This window comes from Apodemus sylvaticus, chromosome 22, assembly GCF_947179515.1.
Source record: "Apodemus sylvaticus chromosome 22, mApoSyl1.1, whole genome shotgun sequence".
Taxonomy (NCBI): Eukaryota; Metazoa; Chordata; class Mammalia; order Rodentia; family Muridae; genus Apodemus; species Apodemus sylvaticus.
In genome coordinates this window covers 22,846,697-22,868,232 of record NC_067493.1, presented here as the reverse complement: position 1 = coordinate 22,868,232, position 21,536 = coordinate 22,846,697, and the positions used below count along the sequence as shown (strand labels likewise).

General features: G+C 45.8%; 1 protein-coding gene across 2 annotated transcripts in view; it reads left to right on the top strand.

Moving 5' to 3' along the window:
• Positions 1–1,108: 1,108 nt before the first annotated feature.
• Positions 1,109–21,536, top strand: part of Eif2ak1 (eukaryotic translation initiation factor 2 alpha kinase 1) — a 34,685-nt gene continuing 14,257 nt past the window's right edge. The window contains exons 1-10 of one of the 2 annotated variants that reach the window (XM_052168737.1): positions 1,109–1,322; positions 5,710–5,868; positions 7,888–8,021; positions 9,970–10,007; positions 11,690–11,789; positions 13,039–13,119; positions 15,246–15,345; positions 17,466–17,523; positions 18,148–18,469; positions 20,314–20,425. In XM_052168737.1, the coding sequence (XP_052024697.1) occupies positions 1,205–1,322; positions 5,710–5,868; positions 7,888–8,021; positions 9,970–10,007; positions 11,690–11,789; positions 13,039–13,119; positions 15,246–15,345; positions 17,466–17,523; positions 18,148–18,469; positions 20,314–20,425 (1,222 nt within the window). In that variant the 5' untranslated portion in view covers positions 1,109–1,204. Of the gene's footprint in view, positions 1,323–5,709; positions 5,869–7,887; positions 8,022–9,969; positions 10,008–11,689; positions 11,790–13,038; positions 13,120–15,245; positions 15,346–17,465; positions 17,524–18,147; positions 18,497–20,313; positions 20,426–21,536 lie in introns of both variants that reach the window. The other variant, XM_052168736.1, reaches the window with a different exon arrangement.

Sequence of the window (21,536 nt, the reverse complement as noted above, 5' to 3'; positions counted from 1 at the left end):
AGTCTGGAGGTGGATGGGTGGGTTCCAGGAGGTCACAAGAAAAAACAACTCTGGTTTGAAAACAACAGGAAAGTTTGTCTCAAAACCCAAGAATTTCCTTTATATTAAATTCTCTCTGGCATTTCCCATTTTGCTATGGTCTGTGATGGATCAAAGCAAGTTTACTTTTGTTTTGAAACAGGGTATCATTTAATTCAGCCTGCCCTCAAACTCATTGTATTTGAACTCCTGATCTTGTCACCTCTACCTCTCAAGTGCTCAAATTTAGAAATTAAAAGTGTATAAACCCACTATGATGGGTGATTTTTTTCTTTTTAGATAGTTATTATATATACAAAAGAATATCACTTCTAAAATTAGATCCCTTAGGTGGCTGAATTTTCAAAATTAGCACACAAAGAGGTTGGGGAGATGGTTCAGTAGTTAATAGCCTTTGCTGCTCTTGTAGAGGACCTCGGTTCAACTCTCAGCAGATATCAGCCCTCTGTAACTCCAGTCCCAGGGGATCTGATGCCCTCTTCTGGCCTCCGGAGGCAACAGGCACACATATGAAGGCAGAGTTGATTTAGTATACCAAAATCCGTATAATACTGCTTCTACTTTCCCGGTCTTCCCTCTCGCCCGCGCGCCACGTATCTTCCCCTCGGTTTATTTTCTGTGTCCATTTACTCAGCCCTTTCCCCAACATCACTTTTTACCTTCTCTGGGTCTCCCTCTGGTTTGTTAGACTTTACCCACACTCAACTCCCACTTACATCCATTACAGATATCCTATATCTGCATCTGAGCGAGAAACATGCGGTCTTTGTCTTTCCGAGTTTGGGTCCCCTTGCTTAGTATACGTTCCAGAGAAAAGCTTGCAGGTGCGAGATTTGAGCGTTTATGATGTCTACAGGAATAAGCTGGGAAGAGCAGGGGAGGACCAAATACAGTCCACGAGGGTCAAGGAGTAATGGCCTTCCTACACCGCTCCGCGCCGGCACGTCAGTGCTGGTCATCACTCGGCGCGCTGATCAGCTAATCATTTCCTTTACAGAAAAAAGGGGCGGGACAGGGATAGCCTGCCTCTCCCAAAGAAGCTTCCTGGTCACAGAGGCGGGACTTCCGTTGGCATTTGGGTTACTTCCGTCTCGGGGGCGACTATAGTGGCCTGCAGCGCCAGGGGACAGGCAGAGCGAGGTTGCTATCCACGCTCGCCACGGCGATGCTGGGGGGTGGCTCCGCGGATGGCGAGCGCGACACGGACGACGACGCGGCGGGGGCGGTGGCCGCACCTCCTGCCATCGACTTCCCCGCAGAGGTGTCGGACCCCAAGTATGATGGTGAGACAGGGATGGCTCGCGCAGTCCCACGGTTCCCTGTCCACCTGAGTTCCCGCGCGCCAGTGGTCCTCGGGGCCACCTAAGGCCCTAGGCCGCCTCGGGACTCGAACTCGGGCCCAGAGCTGTAGGGCACCGGGAGGTGGCGGGTGGGCCGTCAAGGGTTAGGTAAATATTCCAAGAGCGTCTACGATCTGCCCGTTTATGGGCATTTATATTTCTTGACTTCTGTTCTGCGCCACTTCGCCCAGGCCGCTTTTCACCTCCATGCCCAGCCTTGTTTTTCTTCGGTCGCTGAGTGTAATCTTTGTTCACTGCTAGAATGAGACCTGCTTCACGGATTAGATAAGTAATGATTTCTCCTAGGGAGGTCGTATACGAACGCTCATGTTTTCTTGAGGCTTTTGATACATGTAAATCAAATTGTGTAACATAAGGCGAGTGGTCTTCAAATCATCGATTCTCTATAGGTCAACCTAGTATTTTACAGAAAGTGCAGTTGGTTGTTACCAGTTGCTTGAGCCGTTTTAAAAATGAAATTGAGCTCTCCATAGTGAATACACTGAGACATGCCCAAACTTGTAACCCAAACATACGGAAAATGGAGGCAGGAGGATCCGGACTTGAAGGTCAGCTTGAGCTTCATGTTGAGTTCCAGGGCAGTTTGCAGTACATAAGACTGTGTCTCAAACTAACAAAGAAAAGGATAATTATGGTGGAGCAAGGGTTGTAATTCAGTGACAGAGGATGTTAGAATGAGTGAGATCCTGGGTTTATCTTCCAGCCTCCAAAACATACATTCAAGGAGGTTTTAGCTATATACCCTCCCACAGAATGATTACTAAGATTACACTGAAGCTTGAAATAAGTATGTCGTAATGGAGTTAGGGGTGTACACTAAATTCAGTGTTTTCCATTTTCATTCTTAAATCCTGCCTGTAATAATTGACCACAATGAGAAATAAAAACTGCTCATAGTGGTGACTCAGTAGGCTTTATAGAGGACGGTTGTAAGATAACTTTTCAAATAGATGCAGATTTTCCCACACAGCAAACGGCATGTTATTGTAGCTCATAAGCAAAGAAAGTATGTGTCATAGGAAAGGTCCCAGCTGTAAACATCTTTTCTGTGACTTGCTGATAAGAGTTTCTGCAAACCAAAGATTATTTTGGAAGGGAGTGATGATCTTGGACAAACTTTAAAACATCTTTCCTCTTCCTGTTAATACTGTTCTGCTTACATAGTGATGGTTCTTCTAAAGAGATGAAGAATGCCCACAAACAGTTAATTATTTTCTTTTAAACATTTAAAGGTCTGTGGAACATTTATTATCACTTTTAATGGGTATAAGGCTAATAGTTAAGTGACGGTTTACAGGTGGTCTGAATGCTTTGATGAGATCGGACTGCGAGTTAATGGTAGAGTCTGAAAGTCCAAAGCCTCAGTGTAACACTAGCAGTTCGTTGTAGGAATTCTACAGCAGATAGCAGTCTCAAACCTAGTTGCCTGAGATGCTTTCTATGGTGTTAGTGAGTCTGTATTGCACGTCATTCATTTTCTTTCATTAGTTACCAGTCTTTCAAAAGTATTACCTTGGATTAATCCTTCAACCTGTCTGAAAACAAAACAATAACAATACCTTTTTCTTCTTTTTAAACTAGGGGTTGAACTAGGGTCTTGTGCAAGCTAGTCAAGTGCTCTGCCACAGAGCTTCTCCCCCAGGCTCTGTTAACTGTATCCTTGAGCTAGGGTGTTATTAAGTTACCCATTGAATTCACCCTGAAGCCCAGTCTGGAATAGCACTAAAGGATTAATTCACCAGGCTGAGCCTTTCTCTTACTGATGGGCTGTTTGGAACATATTTCCCTGAGATTGAATTGGATTATCTGTTTCCGGTGTGTTTACTGACATCCTGCTTGGCAAACATCTATTCTGCTCGCACCTGCAGCTGACATCTTCCTACTTTTGAGAACTTGGAGACATTTCTCTATTTACTTATGTTTCCTCTTCTACTTGTAACTGAGACCAGGAAGTTGGAACTTTCTTCAGCCTTTCTTTTCCATTTTACTTAATCTGAGTGTCTATTGGATTTGTCTTTTTTTTTTTTGGGGGGGGGGGGATGTTCTCCAAGACAGGGTTTCTCTGTGTAGCCCTGGCTGTCCTGGAACTCACTCTGTAGACCAGGCTGGCCTGGAACTCAGAAATCCACCTCCCAAGTGCTGGAATTAAAGGTGTGCGCCACCACCGCCCAGCTTCAAAAATATTTTTAATTATGCATATCTGTGTGATTCTCTGGGTTTGTGCAGGTGAGTGCAGGTCCCTGTAGAGGCCAGGGGCATGGGTTCTTCATAGAGCTGCATTTCTGAGTCCCCTGGTGGGGTGCTGGGAACTGTATCTCTGTCCTCTGCAGGGGTGTGCATTCTTCTTTTTCTTTTTTTTCTGGTTTTTGGAGACAGGGTTTCTCTGTGTAGCCCTGGCTGTTCTGGAACTCACTCTGTAGACCAAGCTGGCATCAAACTCAGAAATCCACCTGCCTCTGCCTCCCAGAGTGCTGGGATTACAGGCGTGCACCACCACTGCCAAGCGGGAGTGTGCATTCTTAAGTGCTGACGAATTTACTAACCTGTATTGGCCTTTTAAAAAGTGTCATCTTAATTTATTTTACAGTATTTTGTTAGCATTAGAGTTTTGTGTATCTCAAGTTAGCCTCTAACTTGTTATATAGCCAAGGATAAACTTAAACTTTATGACCCTCTTGCCCCTCCCTCCCTATTGCTGGAATCACGAGCACTTCTGTTGACTGTGCCAGGGTTTTAGGGGAGTGGAACCCAGGGCTTTGTGCATTCTAGGCAAGGACTCTCAGTTCTTTTTTTTAAAATATATATGCTTTATATATATATATGCTTTTAGAAATTCATATTTATACGCTGTATTTTGATCAGATTCACTTCCTATTCCTCCCTAACTCCCCTGAGATCCACCCCCACTCCTCACCCCATTTTAACTTCGTGTCTTCCTCCTCTTTTTTTTTTTTTTTAAGATTTATTTATTTTGAGTGACCTCCAGAACAGCCAGGGCTATACAGAGAAACCCTGTCTCGAAAAAACCAAATCCAAAACAAAACAAAACAAAAAAACCAAAAAAGACCCAAAAAGATTTATTTATTTTATGTATGTGAGGATGCTGTGGCTGTCTTCAGACAGCACAGAAGAGGGCTCTGGACCCCATTGCAGATGGCTGTGAGCCACCATGTGGTTGCTGGGAATTGAACTCAGGACCTATGGAAGAGCAGTCAGTGCTCTTAACCACTGAGCCATCTCTCCAGCCTTCATTTCTTAAGTTCTTAAATATTGATTTGATTATTACTTGTTTTTTATGTTAAAGAGTAGAATTTTTTATCTGGGCTGTAGCTCAGCAGTAAGAGTTCTTGCCAGTCATGTTGGTGACCCTAGCGTTAATCTGTCCCTACCCCCAATGCCCAAAAAAAGGCCTGAAAAAATAGACTTTTTTTATTGCAGAAAAGAGAAATAATGAGTATAAAGAAGCCTGAAGGTCATGATGGTACTAGCCTGTCATCCAGCATTGGAGACAGAGGCAGGAGGATTGCTGTAAGTTTGAGGCCACGCTGTTCCTCCAGCTTCCAGCTTCAACTTAAGTTCACCTCCAGAAAAATCTTACTTTTTATTAGATTTATCTATTTATTATATGTAAGTACACTGTAGCTGTCTTCAGACACACCAGAAAAGGGCATCAGATCTCATTACGGATGAGTTCTGATGTGGTTGCTGGGATTTGAATTCAGGACCTTCGGAAGAGCAGTCAGTGTTCTTAACCGCTGAGCCATCTCTCCAGCCCCAAGTCTTACCTTTTTATAAATGTTTATACATGTGTGGTGTGTATGTTTGTGTGTGTTTGTGTTCAGATGTGTGGGTACAGATATCAGATGTCTTCCTCAAATGCTGTCTGCTGTCTTCCCTGAAGTGTGGTCTTTCACAGAACCTGGAACTTGCAGAGTTGACTAGTCTAGTTAGATAGTTTTCTACAGGGATCCCCTACATCCTATCAGATGTTTTTTATGTTAAAGAGTGGAATTTTTTATCTGGGCTGTAGCTCAGCAGTAAGAGCACTGGGATTCCAGGACGGTGTCGCCATGCCTGCTCGACTTTTCTGTGGGTGCTGGGGATGTCAGCACGGGGCCTGATGAACACGTGGTGTGCAGGTTATCCACTGAGCCATCTCCCCAGTCGCAGAAATCCTTTCTTAACCCGACCACTCTGCTCAGGTTAATCCTCTTCTGTTCCGTTATTTATGTTGTCTTAATTAGAACCTGCTATGTTGTCATCGCGAGGCACGCTTACCGGTAATGTCTGTCCCTTTCGTGATGTCTAGAGTCCGACGTCCCGGCGGAGCTCCAGGTGTTAAGAGAGCCCCTGCAGCAGCCCACGTTCCCGTTCCTCGTGGCAAACCAGCTGCTGCTCGTCTCCTTGCTGGAACACTTGAGCCATGTGCACGAGCCCAACCCGCGTCACTCGAAAGAGGTGTTTAACTGTGAGTCAGAGGAGTAAGTGGGCATTGCTGAAGTGCTTGGAGAAAGCACTGCCTTTAATGCTGTGAGTCTGAGACGCAGCCGGCGCATAAGAATCTCGTGCAAAACAAGTGTGGGTGATTTCCCATTCCCTAAATGCTTTTCCGGTTTCCTTTGTACTTTCTTAAGTATAAAACTGCATGTGATTCATAAATTAAAAAATTGTTTTGTGGCACTAATGTGATATTCATATAATTCTCGAGACCTCGAAGGCCTCTGATTGGTAGGCAGCTAAGCCTGGTTCTGGTTTCTCTGTTTTGAAAGTGTTGTGGATTAAACTCGGGGCCTCACCTCTCTTAGGAAAGCATTGCGACACATCTTTAGACCTGACCTAGGTTATTGTCTTTGGAAGCCCAGGCTAGCCTCAGACTCTATGTGTCAGAGGCTGACCTTGAATTCCTCCTGTCTCTACCTCCCGAGTACTGGGGCAGCCGGTGTGCTCCACACCCAGTTGATACAGCGCTCAAGGCAGACATTCTAACCAATCCTCTGTAGGTTATGTGCACGCCTTTTTGGTTTGTTTTTTTCTGGTGGTACTGGGCATCAACCCAGGGCTTCATGATTGCCAGGCTTTACCACAGAGGTCCAGCCTCAGCCCCACTGGTGCTCCCAGCAGAGGTCCAACCTCAGCCCTACTGGTGTTCCCAGCAGAGGTCCAGCCTCAGCCCTGCTGGTGTTCCCAGCAGAGGTCCAGCCTCAGCCCTACTGGTGCTCCCAGCAGAGGTCCAGCCTCAGCCCTACTGGTGCTCCCAGCAAAGGTCCAGCCTCAGCCCTACTGGTGCTCCTTCTTATCTCCTGTCCTCTCTCACCCTTCCCTCTCCCTGCCCCTCTTCTCTTTCTCTTCTCCATCTACTGCCTCTCTTTTCCCGCTCTCCTTTCTTTCTCTGCTCTTTCCCTCTCCTCTCCCCTCCCTTCCCTTCCCTTCCCCTCCTCTCCTCTCTTCTCTTCTTTCTCCCTTCTCCTTGTCCTTTGTTCTCTCTTCTTCCTTTCCTTTAAAGATAAATTATTTTATGTGCATAGGTTTTTTTGCCTGCGCAGATATCTGTGCAACACACTGAATCTCCTGCATTTACAGATGATTTGTGAACCTCCTGTGGGTGCTGGGAATTGAACCCAAGTCCTCTGGAAGAGCCACCAGCACTCTTAACCACTGAGCCAGCTCTGCAGGCTGCTTTTTTTTCTTCATCATCTTTGCCTTCTTTCTCCTCCACCTCCCCCCTCCTGCCCCACACTCTCGAGTGATACAGGGTTTCTCTGTGTAGCCCTGGCTGGCCTGGAACTTACTATGCAGACCACAATGGCCTCATACAGAGATCCTCCTGCCTCGCCTCTTAATTGATGGGGTTAGTGATGTGTACCACCACACCCTCCTTATTCTTTCTTCTTTTCTTTTTTCTTTTTCTTTTTTTTGGGGGGTGGGGGGAGAGTTCTGAGACAGGGTTTCTCTGTATAGCCCTGGCTGTCCTGGAACTCACTCTGTAGACCAGGCTAGCCTTGAACTCAGAAATCCGCCTGCCTCTGCCTCCCAAGTGCTGGGATTAAAGGTATGCGCCACCACCGCCTGGCTTCCTTATTCTTTCTTTTTTGTACCTTTCCCCCATATTTCCTGTTTTCTCCCTGTTTCCCTGTTTTCTTTCTCCATCTTGGTCTTTCTCTTCCTCTTCATTTCTGGTATAGTGTGAACCAACACACTTCACCCTGTCTGTATTTCTTTATGCATAAATTAAGGATATCTCTGCAGAAACACCTTTTATTGAGACACCCGGTATACAGTCTGTATGTCCATCTACTGTGTCCCCTTCCCTTTTTGAGACAAGGTCTCATTTAGCCCAGGCTAGCCTTAAATTTGCTGGATAGCTCATAGGTGACCCTGGACTCAGGATCCTTTTAATGTCCTGCATGCTGGGGTTACAGGTCTGCTCACCTTGTCCTGCCTGTTGTCAGTTTTCTAATAATAGCCTATCATGTGTTTTTTCTTATAGTGCTGTGCCAGACGTTTATCAAGATGGGGCTGCTGTCTTCCTTTACTTGCAGTGATGAGTTTAGCTCTCTGAGGCTCCACCACAACAGAGCCATCACTCATTTGATGAGGTCTGCCAGAGAGAGAGTCCGTCAGGTAAGCCCTACAATGTGGACTTTGACAAGGACATTTGAATCTTGGAAGAACCGTATGTGGGAGCTGAAGAGATAGCTCAGTGGTTACCAGCATTTGCACGGGGCCCAAGTTCGGTACCTAACACCTACAGGGTGGTTCCCAACCATTGTTAGCTCTGTGGAGTGACCTCTGTGGGCACCAGGCACCGAATGAGGTCAGTACATGTAGGCAAAAACAGTGCGACATATGAAATACAGTACGAAAAAAGAGAAAAGAAAGAAAGAGAAAAGAACCCCGTGTTTTCCTGTGTTTTGTGAGGCTTAGTGTCAGGGGATTTGCCTAGTGTGCCTAGTGCTGTGCCTAGTGCTGTAGGCTCTATCCCCAGCACTACAAAAAGACAAAAAAAAGAAATAGAAAAAGAGAAATATAATTTGTAAAGCATTACTAATTTTAATTATATGAATAGTTCTTAAAATTAGAAACTTGAAAAAAATTAGAAACTTGGTCAAAGTGAGAATTTTTTTAAGATTTATTTATTGTTATATGTAAGTACACTGTAGCTGTCTTTGGACACACCAGACAAGGGTGTCAGATCTCATTACAGATGGTTGTGAGCCATCATGTGGTTGCTGGGATTTGAACTCAGGACCTCTGGAAGAGCAGTCAGTGCTCTTACCTGCTGAGCCATCTCACCAGCCCTCAAGTTGACAATATTGTTACTAATATTTACTATGCTATACTATTTTATGGGCGCTGGGGGTGGGGGAAGGAAAGAAAATAGATAAAGTCTAAACCTCCATGAGGCTTATGTTCTAATGCAGGGTCAAGAAACAGTAGAAAGTAGACCAGACATGGGGAGGCACACAGGTAGTGAAGGGGGATAGGGACTGTTGGGCGGGGCTTGTGACTTCCTGTAACATGGCCACCCGGGCCTCACTGAGAAAGAGTGGTCACGTCCATGGCTGAGAGAGAGTTAACCGCGGGGGCCTAGAGGTAATGTTGCAGGTGCCCGGTGCTGAGCATGTGCTGGTGGTAGTATGCCGCTCAGTTTTGCAAGGCTGCCTCGAATTTAGACAGAGCAGGTAAAGGGGAGGAGTAACAGGGTGGGGAGGCCCCTCCTCCCACCTCCTCAAGGAGTCCCTGACAGGGACCGCAGCTGGGCAGTCACAGCTGCCCTCTTACCTACTGCTCTTACTTTCCTTCTTGAGAGGCTCACACTGTAGCCCAGGCTGGCCTCAACTCTCTCTATCTCCGGTCTAAGCCTCTTAAGTGCTGGCATAACAAACGTGATCCTGAGACAAGTTTAATGAACTTGATCTTATACAGAGGAAACAGGAAACATTGTAGGATTTGGAGCATACGAACATTTTAACAGGTTCACAGTGGAGAGAATGGGGGATGGTCAGGAAGAGGGCTCCAGAGGGGGCGGGAGCAGTGGTGTGGGAGGAGCCAGTGTCTGCAGGGACTTTGGAAGGGAAGTCAGTCTCTGCTCATGGAGCTCCCTGCAGATCAGTTCTCAGCTCGGAAATACTAAAATCATGAACTATTACGTAATATTATAATGTTATTCTTTAGCTGGGCACGTGGTTTAGTTCTATAATCCTAGCTCTCAGACAGAGGCAAACAGGATAGCTGCAAGTTTGAGACTAGCTTGGTCTACGTGGTGAGTTCTAGGCTAGCCAAGGCTACATCAACACCCTGTATCAAAAATCAAACCAAACAGCAGAAAGCGACTATCCACCTTACGTAAGGGCTTGCGTTTGTATTCAAGTACCGGGCAAGTTAAGGCGGGGTTCTGGGTCTAAGGCCGAGTTCTGCTCCATAGCGAGATCTGGCTCACAAAAGCCCAGTAACTGAAGTGCAATGGTTTGGGTGTAGGTGTTTGAGTTTGAGTTATTGGGATGTTGAGTTTGATTCCTTGTTCACCAAATGTTTCAAATGGTTCTTAAAGACAATATTTTGGTTTTAGGATCCTTGTCAAGATAATTCTTACATGCAGAAAATTAGGTACGTATTTGATGCTTTTTCACTAACTCAGATAATTAAAAGAAATCAATGAGTTTATAAAAATGACTCTCTTATTCTTTGTGTTTTGATTCTTTGTGTCTTGCTGTGTGGCCCAGTCTGGCCTTGAAGTTAGCAAGCTCCTCCTGCCACTGTCCAGAGTGCTGGATTCCCGCCGCCATGCCAGTGTGCTCTAGGAAAGGATAGAACCTGTGGCCCGCACCTTGCACTGCTCTCATGTTCCCCACTGTGTACGGATTCTTATCAGCTTGTCTCTTTCCTTCTTTGTTTGTTTGTTAGAGACAAGGTTCGTGTAGCAGGGGCTGTTTTCATGTTTGCCTTGTAGCTGAAACTGGTGTTAAATTCCTGGGCCTCTTGCCTCCAGTCTCTTAAGTGCTGAGACTGCAGGCAGAAGGTCTTTCTCTCTCTGTGTTTGAGTGTAGATATTTGCATGCATCCATGTGCCACGGCACTTGGAGGCTAGAGGCTGATACAAGCTATTTTTCTCCATCTTGCTTCCTGTTATATACTGAGGTAAAAAGTCTGACTGCACGCAAAGCGCTCTGATTGATTGGTTTATCTAGCCGGCCAAAGCGCTCTGATTGGTTGGTTTATCTAGCCGGCCGAAGCGCTGATTGGTTGGTTTATCTAGCCTGCTGGCTTGCACTAGGCTCTCTTTTCTTCCTCCCTATTGCTGAAATTGCAGGTGGGCCACCGTGCCCAGCAGGCGTTTATGATGGTGCTGGGCTCTGCACTGCAGGGCTCATGATCACAGGCAGTGAATGCTTTCTCCAGACCATCACCACAGCCCTCGTCCCTGGTTTTATTTATTTATTAATTTTATTTTGTTTTGATTTGCTTGTTTGTTTGTTTTTTACTCTAAAGTCTTTGTGCAACCCAAACTTTCTATTGGAGATCCTCCTGTTGGGATTATAGACCGGTACAACCACGTCCAGCAAACCAAACCCCACCATTCATTTGACTCCTGGTACTGCTTTTAGGAGCCTGCCATTGGCCTTCGAACTTATTCACAAACTCCTAAAAGCCTGTAAGGGACCAGCATCATTCAGGAGTTTAAGGTTGGGAATTGTGTGGTAGGGTACAACTGGAATCTCAGATCGCGGCAAACAGAAATGGGAGGCTCGTGTGTTGAAGGGCAGCCTTGACCTTCCTGAATTCCAGGAAGCCTGGGGGATTCCAGAGTAAGATCTTGTCTCAGCTACCTGCTACCCCAAAACCGCTAAAACAAGAAATTTAAGTCAAAGTAGCAGGTGTTGGTTGTGCACAACTGTAACATCAGCACTTAGGAGGTAACAGCAGCAGGTTCAGAAGTCTGAGGGTCAGCGCTGGCTACTGGAGACCCTGTCACTCAGAAGGAAAGGAAAAGCTCGCCTAATTCCTCATGCTAATTACATCTTCTGTCTTGTTTCTACTGTATATAAAGCATCCTTGCTGCTTTCTCCTGAAACGCTAATTACTAACGTTAATGAGTCCTCTTGCTATTCTTACTACGTTCTTTATCTACCTAGCCATTTTCTTCCCATAGGAAATTAGAGATTTGCTTGTAGCTGATTCTTTCTGCCTCGAGGTTTACTGATGAATGAGTCTCAACAGGTTGGAAACCTAGTGCATGCCTTCGATTGTCACATCTTAATACTGATGGCCTGTTTGTGTTTAACTTTCAGATCCAGGGAGATAGCTTTTGAAGCACAAACTTCACGCTACTTAAATGAATTTGAAGAGCTCGCCATCTTAGGGAAAGGAGGCTATGGGAGAGTTTACAAGGTTTTGTTTCCTTTTTCGTTTGCTGGCCTTAACCTGTTATGCTATAAGTGTGTGCATCTTGAGAAGTTGTTTCATTATTATGATTAGAAGTACTCAGAGATTCCTAAAATCACATTTTTATTTTTGTTTATCATTTACAGGCAGTTGATAGGTTTTAATTTTTTCTTAACCATATTTGTAATGTTTCATTAGTAATGAAATGAATTTGTAATTCATTTAGTAATGTTGTTTAGTTCTAGAAACTTTTAGTTCTTATTCAGTAGTTTAGGGTCATTAAAAATGGGTTGTAAGTTCGGCATGATGGCACACATCTTTAATTATAGTCCTAGGATGGCAGAGGCAGGTGGATCTCAGAATTGGAGGCCAACCTGGTCTACAGAGCAAATAACAGCCCAGCCAGGACTGCATGGTGAGATCTTGTCTAAAACAAAGAAAGGAAGGAAGGGAGGAAGGAAAGAAGGAAGGAAGGAAGGAAGGAAGGAAGGAAAGGAAAGGAAAGGAAGGAAGGAAAGAAACAACACGTCATGTAAAAAGAGTTCAGTGTGGGAAATGGAGTTGTAGGGAGGAAAGGGGATTACAGGGTGTGAGGTGACAGTGACGACACCAAAGAACAAACTTAGTAAAAATGGAATTGAAGATATTTTTAACCTAGTATTTTCAATCTATAGTTTAAAGGTTTTCAGGAGAATGATGAGAAATTACTCAAACTGTAAGTTGAAACTTAAAACCCGAGTGCTGGAGGCTGTGCTGCTGCCCTCTGCCACAGCTGGTTGATTCTTGCCTGTCTTGCCCATGGTCCTGGACCTGATCCCAGCAGGACTCAGACCCATAGGGTTGCATGCCTGTGGGAACTGGAGTCAGGAGGATCACAGGTTCAGGGTCATCCTTAGCTACATAGTGAGTCTGAGGCCAGCCTGCACTACTTCAGACCTGGTCTCAAAAAGAATAAAATTTAAAAAAAATCATGCTACTAAAAATAACCGTGTTTCTGTGTTTGGGGTTGTAGTAGAACTTTCTAGCATTCCTCTTCCTCAGGCCAGGAGCCACTGGGGTTGGAAGCAGTTTTGTTTGCAAAGCTCCTGGTCCAGAAGACTGGGGCTGGCTTTCTCTTTTGAAGGAAGATGGCTTTAGCTTAATTTGATCTCTAGTTGGTTTGGCTCACATGAGATGAATTCCTTTAATCAGTTGCATTCGATGGAATTTAATACTTTTTCTTTTCTTCTGTTTTTTTTTTTTTTTTTTTTTAAAGGTCCGGAACAAATTAGATGGTCAGCATTATGCAATTAAGAAAATCCTGATTAAGAGTGCAACTAAAACAGATTGTATGAAGGTAGGGCGCTGAATGGGTGTGCATGCAGGTGCACAGGCTGTGGAGTTGTGTGTGAGGATGCGGACACCGCGTGCTTGGGAGCAATGTTCCTTAGACACCGGCTGCCTTGGTTTTACAGACAGGGCTGCAGGACTGGGTGGCCAGCGACAGCGACCACCAAGGGTCCTCACTCAGCCTCCTCGGTGTTAGGGTTACAAGATCACCAGATGTGATATGCCCAGTCTTTTTCCAATCATCAACCTCAAGTTTCCATGCTTGGCAAACTAAGCACCTGACTGCCCAAGCTGTCTCCTAACCCTGAAGGAAGGAAGGGTTCAGAAAGTGCTCTGAGCTGGCATGGTGGTGAGAAGTGGAGGGGGGTGAAAGGGACCCCCACAGTGGGGTCTCCCTCCAAGACCCTGGGTTAGGCCCAAACCACACTCAAACACCTATGTTCACAGAGACTTTTATGAAGCATGGAAGAAAAGTCAGAGTGGCTGCCCTCTGACTCGGGCAGGAGACCGCAGCACATGACCTCACAGGTGCCATTTGTAAGGGGCGGGGAGGGCAGGGCTGTGTTAGAATGGACTCGCCTGTGGTGGTATGTTCTGATTGGGCATGTTAACTAGGTGATCCGAAGGGGCTCTTGATTGCTAGGCCTTGGTGGTCAGCCTCGGGAATGAGTCTGGCATAAGAAAGTCTTCAAATAAGGGAACAGACCCTGATGGCTAGCTTCAAGGATGTGTGTAATCTCTGGTTCACAAGGAAGAAGGAATGGGGAAGGACAAGGCGGGCCAGGGCCATGGCTGCAACCTGGGCCTGCTAGAGCCCTGTAGTAGGAGGATCAGTTCACCGCCTGCCTCTGGGATGGGGCAGATCGCAGGCTAAACTGGGTTATATCAGAGCCCATCACAAAAGTCACCCCCACCCAAAAAACAAAAAGATAATATGATTTCAGCTGCACTTGTTACCATCACTAGTATTAAGTTCCTGGGGATGATCACTCGAGACAATCCAAGGCTATATAATAAAACCTCATTGGGTGGGGGGTGGGAGGGTCTGCAGGGGGGTAAAACTAACCGTGTCGATTTGTTTTGAAAGAGGTAGATCTGTATTTATATGTATATAAAGTCCTGATTTTTCTATTTTATTTTATATATTTATATTATTTTGAGATTATGTTTAACAGTGTAGACCAGGCTGGCCTCAGACTCAGCCTGCCTCTGCCTCCTAAATGCTGGGACTAAAGTCATGGGACAGGCTGTATACATGTATGTGTGTGCATGTGTGCCCACAGTGTCTGTGTGAAGGTCAGAGAACAACTTGTGGGTGTTAGTTCTCCTTCTACCCTGTGGATTCCAGGAACTAGATTCAGCCTTCTAAGCACTGGTGAGAAATTCATTATTCAAGTACTTGGTTAAGTACTGTCCAGCCTGTTAGGTAAAAGGATGAGCCCAGGATCGGCCCATCTCATACTGACATGCTGTGTGGTGCTGGATAAATCCCTTCTCCTCCAGGTCGCTGTGTCTCTGGCTGTTTAAATAACAATGACAAATCCATCACGTCCCAACTATGATCCCAGCTCCCGGAATGCTAAACAGGAGACACTATCAAGTCAAGCATAGAAACAAACGAAAACCACTCTACTGCCAGGGCTGGAGATGCTGCTCAGGGTTAGCAAGCTTAAGATAGCATGCTTAAAGCCCTTACATTCTCAGCAGCATTTAAAAAGGAAAGAAGACAAAAGCCATAAAGCAATAGAAGGGTGACAGGGAGGGTCTCTCCTGGTGCGGAGGGGAGGGGTCAAGTCAATCAAGGGAACTTTCAAAACCAAGTAAGTGTGGAGTTGCTGGAACACCATCTGCTTGAGCATGACAGTACATGCCTTTAATCCCAGCACTTGAGAGGCAGAGACAGGAGGACTCTGTAAGTTCAGAGGCAGCCTGGTCTACATATCGAGGTCCAAGACAGCCAGAACCATAGAGAGGTCCTGTCTCAGAAATAACCACAACAAACAGTTGCTCTTTGTCTTTCCCAGGATTTCCCTGTTATCTGTGGAGTTCCGATTCCTCTTTAAGGATCTTCTAGGGCAGGTAGTATAGGAGAAAAGTTGCCAGTGGAAAAACATTTATATCCCTTTTGTTTAGGTGCTACGGGAAGTGAAGGTTCTGGCGGGTCTCCAGCACCCCAATATCGTTGGCTATCACACTGCGTGGATAGAACATGTTCATGTCCTGCAGCCGCAAGGTGAGCTGCTTTGTATTTCAATTATTTGCTTTGGGACACAGGCTCTCTTTAGATGGCCTGTCTTGGCATTCTCTATGTAGACCTGGCTGGTCTTGAACTCAGAGGTCTGCCTCCTTCTGCTTCCTGAGTTCTGGGATTAAAGGTGGTGTCACCATGCCCAGTTTCTTTCTTAAAAGAACGTTTTGGGCTGGAGAGATGGCTCAGCAGGTAAGCGCACTGACTGCTCTTCCAGAGGTCCTGAGTTTAAATCCCAGCAACCACATGGTGGCTCACAGCCATCTGTATTGGGACCCGGTGCCCTCTTCTGGTGTGACTGAAGACAGCTACAGTGTACTCACATACATAAAATAAGTAAATCAATCTTTTAAAAAAAGCAATTAAGTTTCATTTTTTTGAAACAATCCATGTAGCCCTGGCTAACCTTGAACTCATAAAGATCCACCTGCCTCTGCCTCCCTGTGCTGGGATTACAGGGGTGTGGCCCCACACCTAGCTTGTTTACTTTTAATTATGTGACTGGATATGTTTCTGCGTGCAGGCATGTCCTTAGAGTCCTGGAAATGTCTGGCTGCCCTGCTCTTCTCTTCCCGCTGGCCTCAAACTTGCTGCAGTTCTTCTGCCTGTTCCTCTAGAGCACTAGGTTACTGGCTAAGGGGAATAGTTTTTGTTTGACACAAGTCAATCATCCCTAGTATAATCTGAAAAGAGAGTCTCAAAAGAGAATTTGAAACATTGCATATCCAAAACTTTTAGAGCCTCATAAAAGCTCACAATTGTTTGGCTATTTGAACCTTTTGGTTTTTTGGGTTGGAGAGGCCTCTGGTACTCTGAACATACATTCTAGGGAGAAAATCCCAAATCTGAAGTGCTTTGTCCCTGTCTACCTCTGTGTGTACTCAGTCTGTACGTGAGTGTCTAATAAGCTGCTCCAGCCAAATATGTCCTGCCCTTGTATATACAAGCAGAAAAGGGTTTTGGTTTTAGTGACTTTATCTTTTTTAAAAAATTTTTTTCAGATCAGGCCTGGACTATTGCCAGCTTAGCTCAAAAGTAATTAGCTCAAGTTGGCCTTCAGGTGGGGGTGTGCACACATCTTGTCTCAGGCTCCTGCGTGTGCTTGTACACACAGCTTTCATTTCTTTTTAGTTTTGTTTTGTCTTTTGTTAGTGCTGAGGATTGAATTTAGAACCTTGTACGTGCGAGGCAAGCAGTCTCTGGCCGCGCTGTATCCCTAGCCTCTGGTTTTTCTCTGGTGGGGCTAGGAAGCGGTTCAGTTGGTAAATGTCTGCCCTGTAAGCTGGGGGACCTGAGTTTGGAGCCTTAGCAGCCCTGTAAGAAGACACTGCGGTGTGCACCCCAGTCCTAGCCCTGGGGACCCCTGGAGTCCATCAGCTAGCCAGTGTCACCATGTTGATGAGCTCCAGGCTTTGTCTCAGAAAGTAAGGTAAAGAGTGGGGAAGACAAGACACCTGCGTCTCCTCCTAGGTATGTGTACCACACATGCAGAGGCGCACACAGCTGCGGAAAGCCGAAACTCATCACATAATCATACATACAGATAGAGAAGAGTATTTTATGAAAAAAAATATATGGAATTCAAATTTCAGTTTGATCAAGTTTATTAGTTTGCTTACTCTAAAGATTTATGAGTGGTGTGTGTATGTGTGTGTGTACACCATTTGAATACAGGTGTCCATGGAAGTCCAAAGAGGGCTTCAGGTGTTCAGGAACTGGAGTTGCAGGTGTCTGTAACGTCTTCATGTGAGTGCTGGGAGCTGGACCCACGGTCCTCTGGGAGAGCGAGCAAGCGCTCTCAGGAGCTGAGCCGTGGCTCCAGCCTCGGCTTGCTCACTGCTGCCCGCAGTTGCTTTTCGCTACAGCAGGACTAAGGCTGAGTCCAGGCGCTCCTTCACACCCCGTGTGTGCTGTCAGATCGCTAACCCTCGGTGAGCCTGCTGCTTGCAGCTCGGTCTCTGCAGTTCTGGAGTGTCCCTGTCTCAGACATGGCACGTCCCTTTTGAGGTGCAGCGTCACTTGGCGCAGTCTGTATATTTTAGCTCTGACTGTCCATTGAAAGTCACGGCTGCTTGCTGACGTATGGGTCTGTTTCTGTTTGGCAGACAGAGTTCCCATTCAGCTGCCCTCTCTCGAAGTACTGTCGGATCATGAAGGGGACAGGTATGTGGGCTGCTGTGACCTGCTCACAGTTCTCATTGTCTCCTGTCACCTGCAGGGACTTGCTTTTGCCTTTTGGTGCTAGGACCTCAGGAGGACCTACTGCCTGTTTCATTTCCTATCCTTTTGTCGTTTTGCTTATTTTCCTTACAAAATGCTAAGCTACTTTCTCCTGTCATACTTGCTAGTATTTACTCTAACTGACTTATTCGGTACAGTCTTGCTATGTAGCTCAGACTGTCTTTAATTTAACTTGTAGCCCAGGCTAGCTTCAATTTTGACAGTTCTCCTACCTCGGCTTCCTGGGTCTTGGGGTTAGCCGTTTCTGGCCCTCAGTCAATATTCTAAGTCTCAGTTAATGTTAGACAGGTTTGATATTCTTCTTTAAATTTAAGACAGTTTCTCATGTAGCCCAGGCTTACCTAGAACTTGCTGTATAGCTGAGGAACTACTGATCCTCGTGCCTTTGCCTCCCAGTTGACACTGGGGTGCTGAGGTTACAGGCATGTGCCGAGAAGGCCTGCCTGTGCTGCCTACGTAGACGCTTGTAAGCTTCGCCCCCTTGAGAGCGGTTCAGGTGCTCTTGTGACTTACGCTCACTTCTGTGTTACTGTTTTTTACTTCTAGAGACCAAGGTGGTGGTAAAGATAACGAAAGCAGTTCTTCTATTATCTTTGCTGAACTTACCCCAGAAAAAGAAAAGCCTTTGGGGGAGTCTGGTGTTAAAAAGGAGAATAACAACTTGGTGAGCTACACGGCCAACTTAGTGATCAGAAACAGCAGTGAAAGTGAATCGTCCATGGAGCTCCAAGACGGCCTGACTGGTTTGTCTCTCAGGCCAGTTGTGAAGCATCAGCTGCCCCTGGGGCATAGCTCAGAACTGGAAGGGAATTTTACATCCACAGATGAGTCTTCTGAAGGCAACGTGAACGTGCTGGGGCCAACAGAGGTAGAGTCTTTCCAGAGCCCAGGCTGTGTAAGGCTTTGTCTGTGTGTGGCGTGCCTTCTTCCTCAGCTAGCACCCCGCTGCTGCTCCGTCTCTCCATGTGCTTTTCTTCTGTTTAGTCTCCTGGGCTCAGTGCAGTTCCTTTAGCTCTATGGTATTTTTCAAGTTTGGGTTGCTTTTTCCCCTCACTTAGGGTTTAATATAGACCAGACTGACCTGGGATGAACTGTGTAGTCAGAGGTGACTACACAGTTGTGTAGTTGGACTTGTGATCCTCCATCGTTGTCATCGTCTACCTCTACATTGCTGGAATTACCACGCTCGGCTTACGCGGCTCTGAGAATCAAATCTGGGGCTTTGTGTGTGCTAGCAAGTGCTGTCCTAACCCATCCCCGGTCTGCTGTTAAGGCCTTTGACATTAGCCTTACCTTAGTTAGCTTCTTTTAACCTTGTACTGGCCTTCCCAAGGGGTCACTGCACCCCTAGAGATTCTCTGTGGTGTGCCCTGGAGCTGGAAGCTTCATTCTCCACCCATTTCTGGTATGTATTAATATCATAAATACATACATACATTCACGTAGAGCACGTTTCTGTTTTTGGAGTGTGGCTTTTGGTGACTCCTGTAAGATCATCAGGTCAGTTGTCAGCACCCTTTCCTGAGGTAAGTTTGCTGATATGCTCATAAGACTTATCTGCATCGTTAGTGTTTATGAGACGAGACATGAGGGGCCGGAGAGATAGCTTAGTTGAAAAGCGCTTGCCATATAAACGTGACCTGACGTTGATCCCCAGAATTTATATAAAATGTTGTTTCCACCGCCTGAGTGCTAGGAGAGCACTGCTTGGTGAATGCAGTGCTGGGGATATTAGGAGAGAGAGACCTGTATCGGGAGAAGTAAGCGAACAAACAGAATGCTCAGACACACATCACAAGACAAACCCCCAAACGTGCCATTGGGTTTTGTGTTTGCCATCTGTGACTGAGCATGGGGTCTGCTCTTATGAGTGGGCTTGTGTCCCCGGTGAGACTTCATTGGAGAAAACGATATTCTCCTTTGTAGAGACCTCACATCTTAAAACACCAACACAAGGCAGAGAGGGCCAGCTAGGAATGACATGGGTTTTCGAAGCCACAAAGCCTGTTCTCAGTAACACATCTCTTCCAAGCCACACCCCCTGATTCTTCCCAAACAGTTTCACCAACTGGCACCAAGTACTCGAATAGATGAGCATGTGGGGGCCGTTCTCGTTTACACCCCCATACCAGCTCACATAGCTACACTTCGTAGAATAGCACACAGCCATTCTGTAATGCTTTATCTCAATATAGTTTTGTCATAGAGCACTTGCAAGGTTCTGTTCCTAGTATCATGGGAAAACCCCCAAGATGAATACCTTAGCTCAGCTGTTTACACCGTGAGCAGACCTCATAAGCTTCAGATTTACTTCCTCAGTGCCACATTCAAAGGCTTCTGCTGTCGGATCTGGGCTTCCTCATACTAGGACTTACTTCATTTAAGACATGTATTACCAGGCCACCTGCCCTAGCATTTGCTACATCCTGTTGGGTCACCTAGAACTTTTGATCCTTTTGTTCCCACCTCCTGAGTACCAGGATGACAGGCATGCTCTCTGCTTGGTGTATGTGCTGCTGGGTAGTTTAGGAAAGGCTTCCTGCATGCTAAGCAAGCACTTTATCAACTGAGGCTGCACTGTGATCCCCGTTCATCAGTCTCCTTTAGGAGACTTTACGCAGCAGTCAGTGCTGTTTGACCTATAGTGAGTGTTTGTTGTCAAGTAAAGACCATGAGACTTTGGCAGATGGGAACATGCTGTGTGTCCTCCAGGTTCGGTACCACCTGATGTTGCACATCCAGATGCAGCTGTGTGAGCTCTCGCTGTGGGACTGGATAGCTGAGAGGAACAAGCGGAGCCGGGAGTGTGTGGATGAAGCTGCTTGTACGTACCAGCTGTAAATCTGCTTGCCTCAGTAGTTTTCAAAAACAACTATGCGATAGTAGTTGGCCGTGATATAAAATGTTTGTTGATATTTGTGATGGTTGATGTTAATGATGAAAATGTAAACTTTTCTCCCTTGAGTTCCTTTATTTATGGCAGTGGGAAAAGAAACTAAGTTTTTAAATAGCAGTATGACAATTTAAATCACTGATTTTGGATTGAAATTTTTGGTGTATATTTGTGAAATGTACATATTTGTGTGGGTGTGTGCTCATTAGCATGTGTGTGGAGACCAGAGGTTCATTTTAGAGGTTGTGTTTCGCAGTCATTACCTGCCATAGTTTTAAGGCTATTTGTTACTGATTTGGCTAGGTTGGCTGGCCAGTAAGTTCCAGAGCTGTTCCTGTCTCTGAGTCCAAAGTATCCACTTGACAAGTACTTTCAAAACAGTGTCTTTAGAGACAAGAAAAAGCTGAGAAATTGCCAGTAGCCAGAGGAGTTATAGGAAGGATAGTTGGGCTTGCAGGCATATACCAACCATGCCTGGCCTTGTTATTAGACTCTTACTGTAGCTGGGGTGGTTGGGGGATCTACCTTCAAGTCCTGGGGCTTACAGAGGTTGAAATGGGAGGAGTTCCAGGCTACAACATGAGACCATCTTCAACAACAAAAAGGGTCGGTGAGGTGGTTCACTGGGCATGACGGTGTTTGTCCCCTAAGCCTGATAGTCTGAGCTGGGTCCCTTGGACTCGCCTAGTAGGAGAAGACTGACTCCATATGTTGTCCTCTGACCTTCACACTTGCTGATGACACATGTATACCATCCATACACACACATATAGACACATGAATACAATGTAAAGAGTTGAACCACCCACAACCTCTCTTCTTGTTACTGTTAGGAAATCTCTTAGGGAATGTCCTTTTTTTTTTTTTTTTTTTTTTAAAGAAATTTTTGTTTTAGTACAGGACATCCAAGTTTGGCTTTCTCTTTGTAACAGCCTTAGCTGAGACTAGGCTGGCCTCGAACTCAGAGATCCAACTGTCTGTAATTCCTCCAAGTGCTGGGATTAAAGACATGCACCACCTTCCCTGCCTGACTTGATTTCTT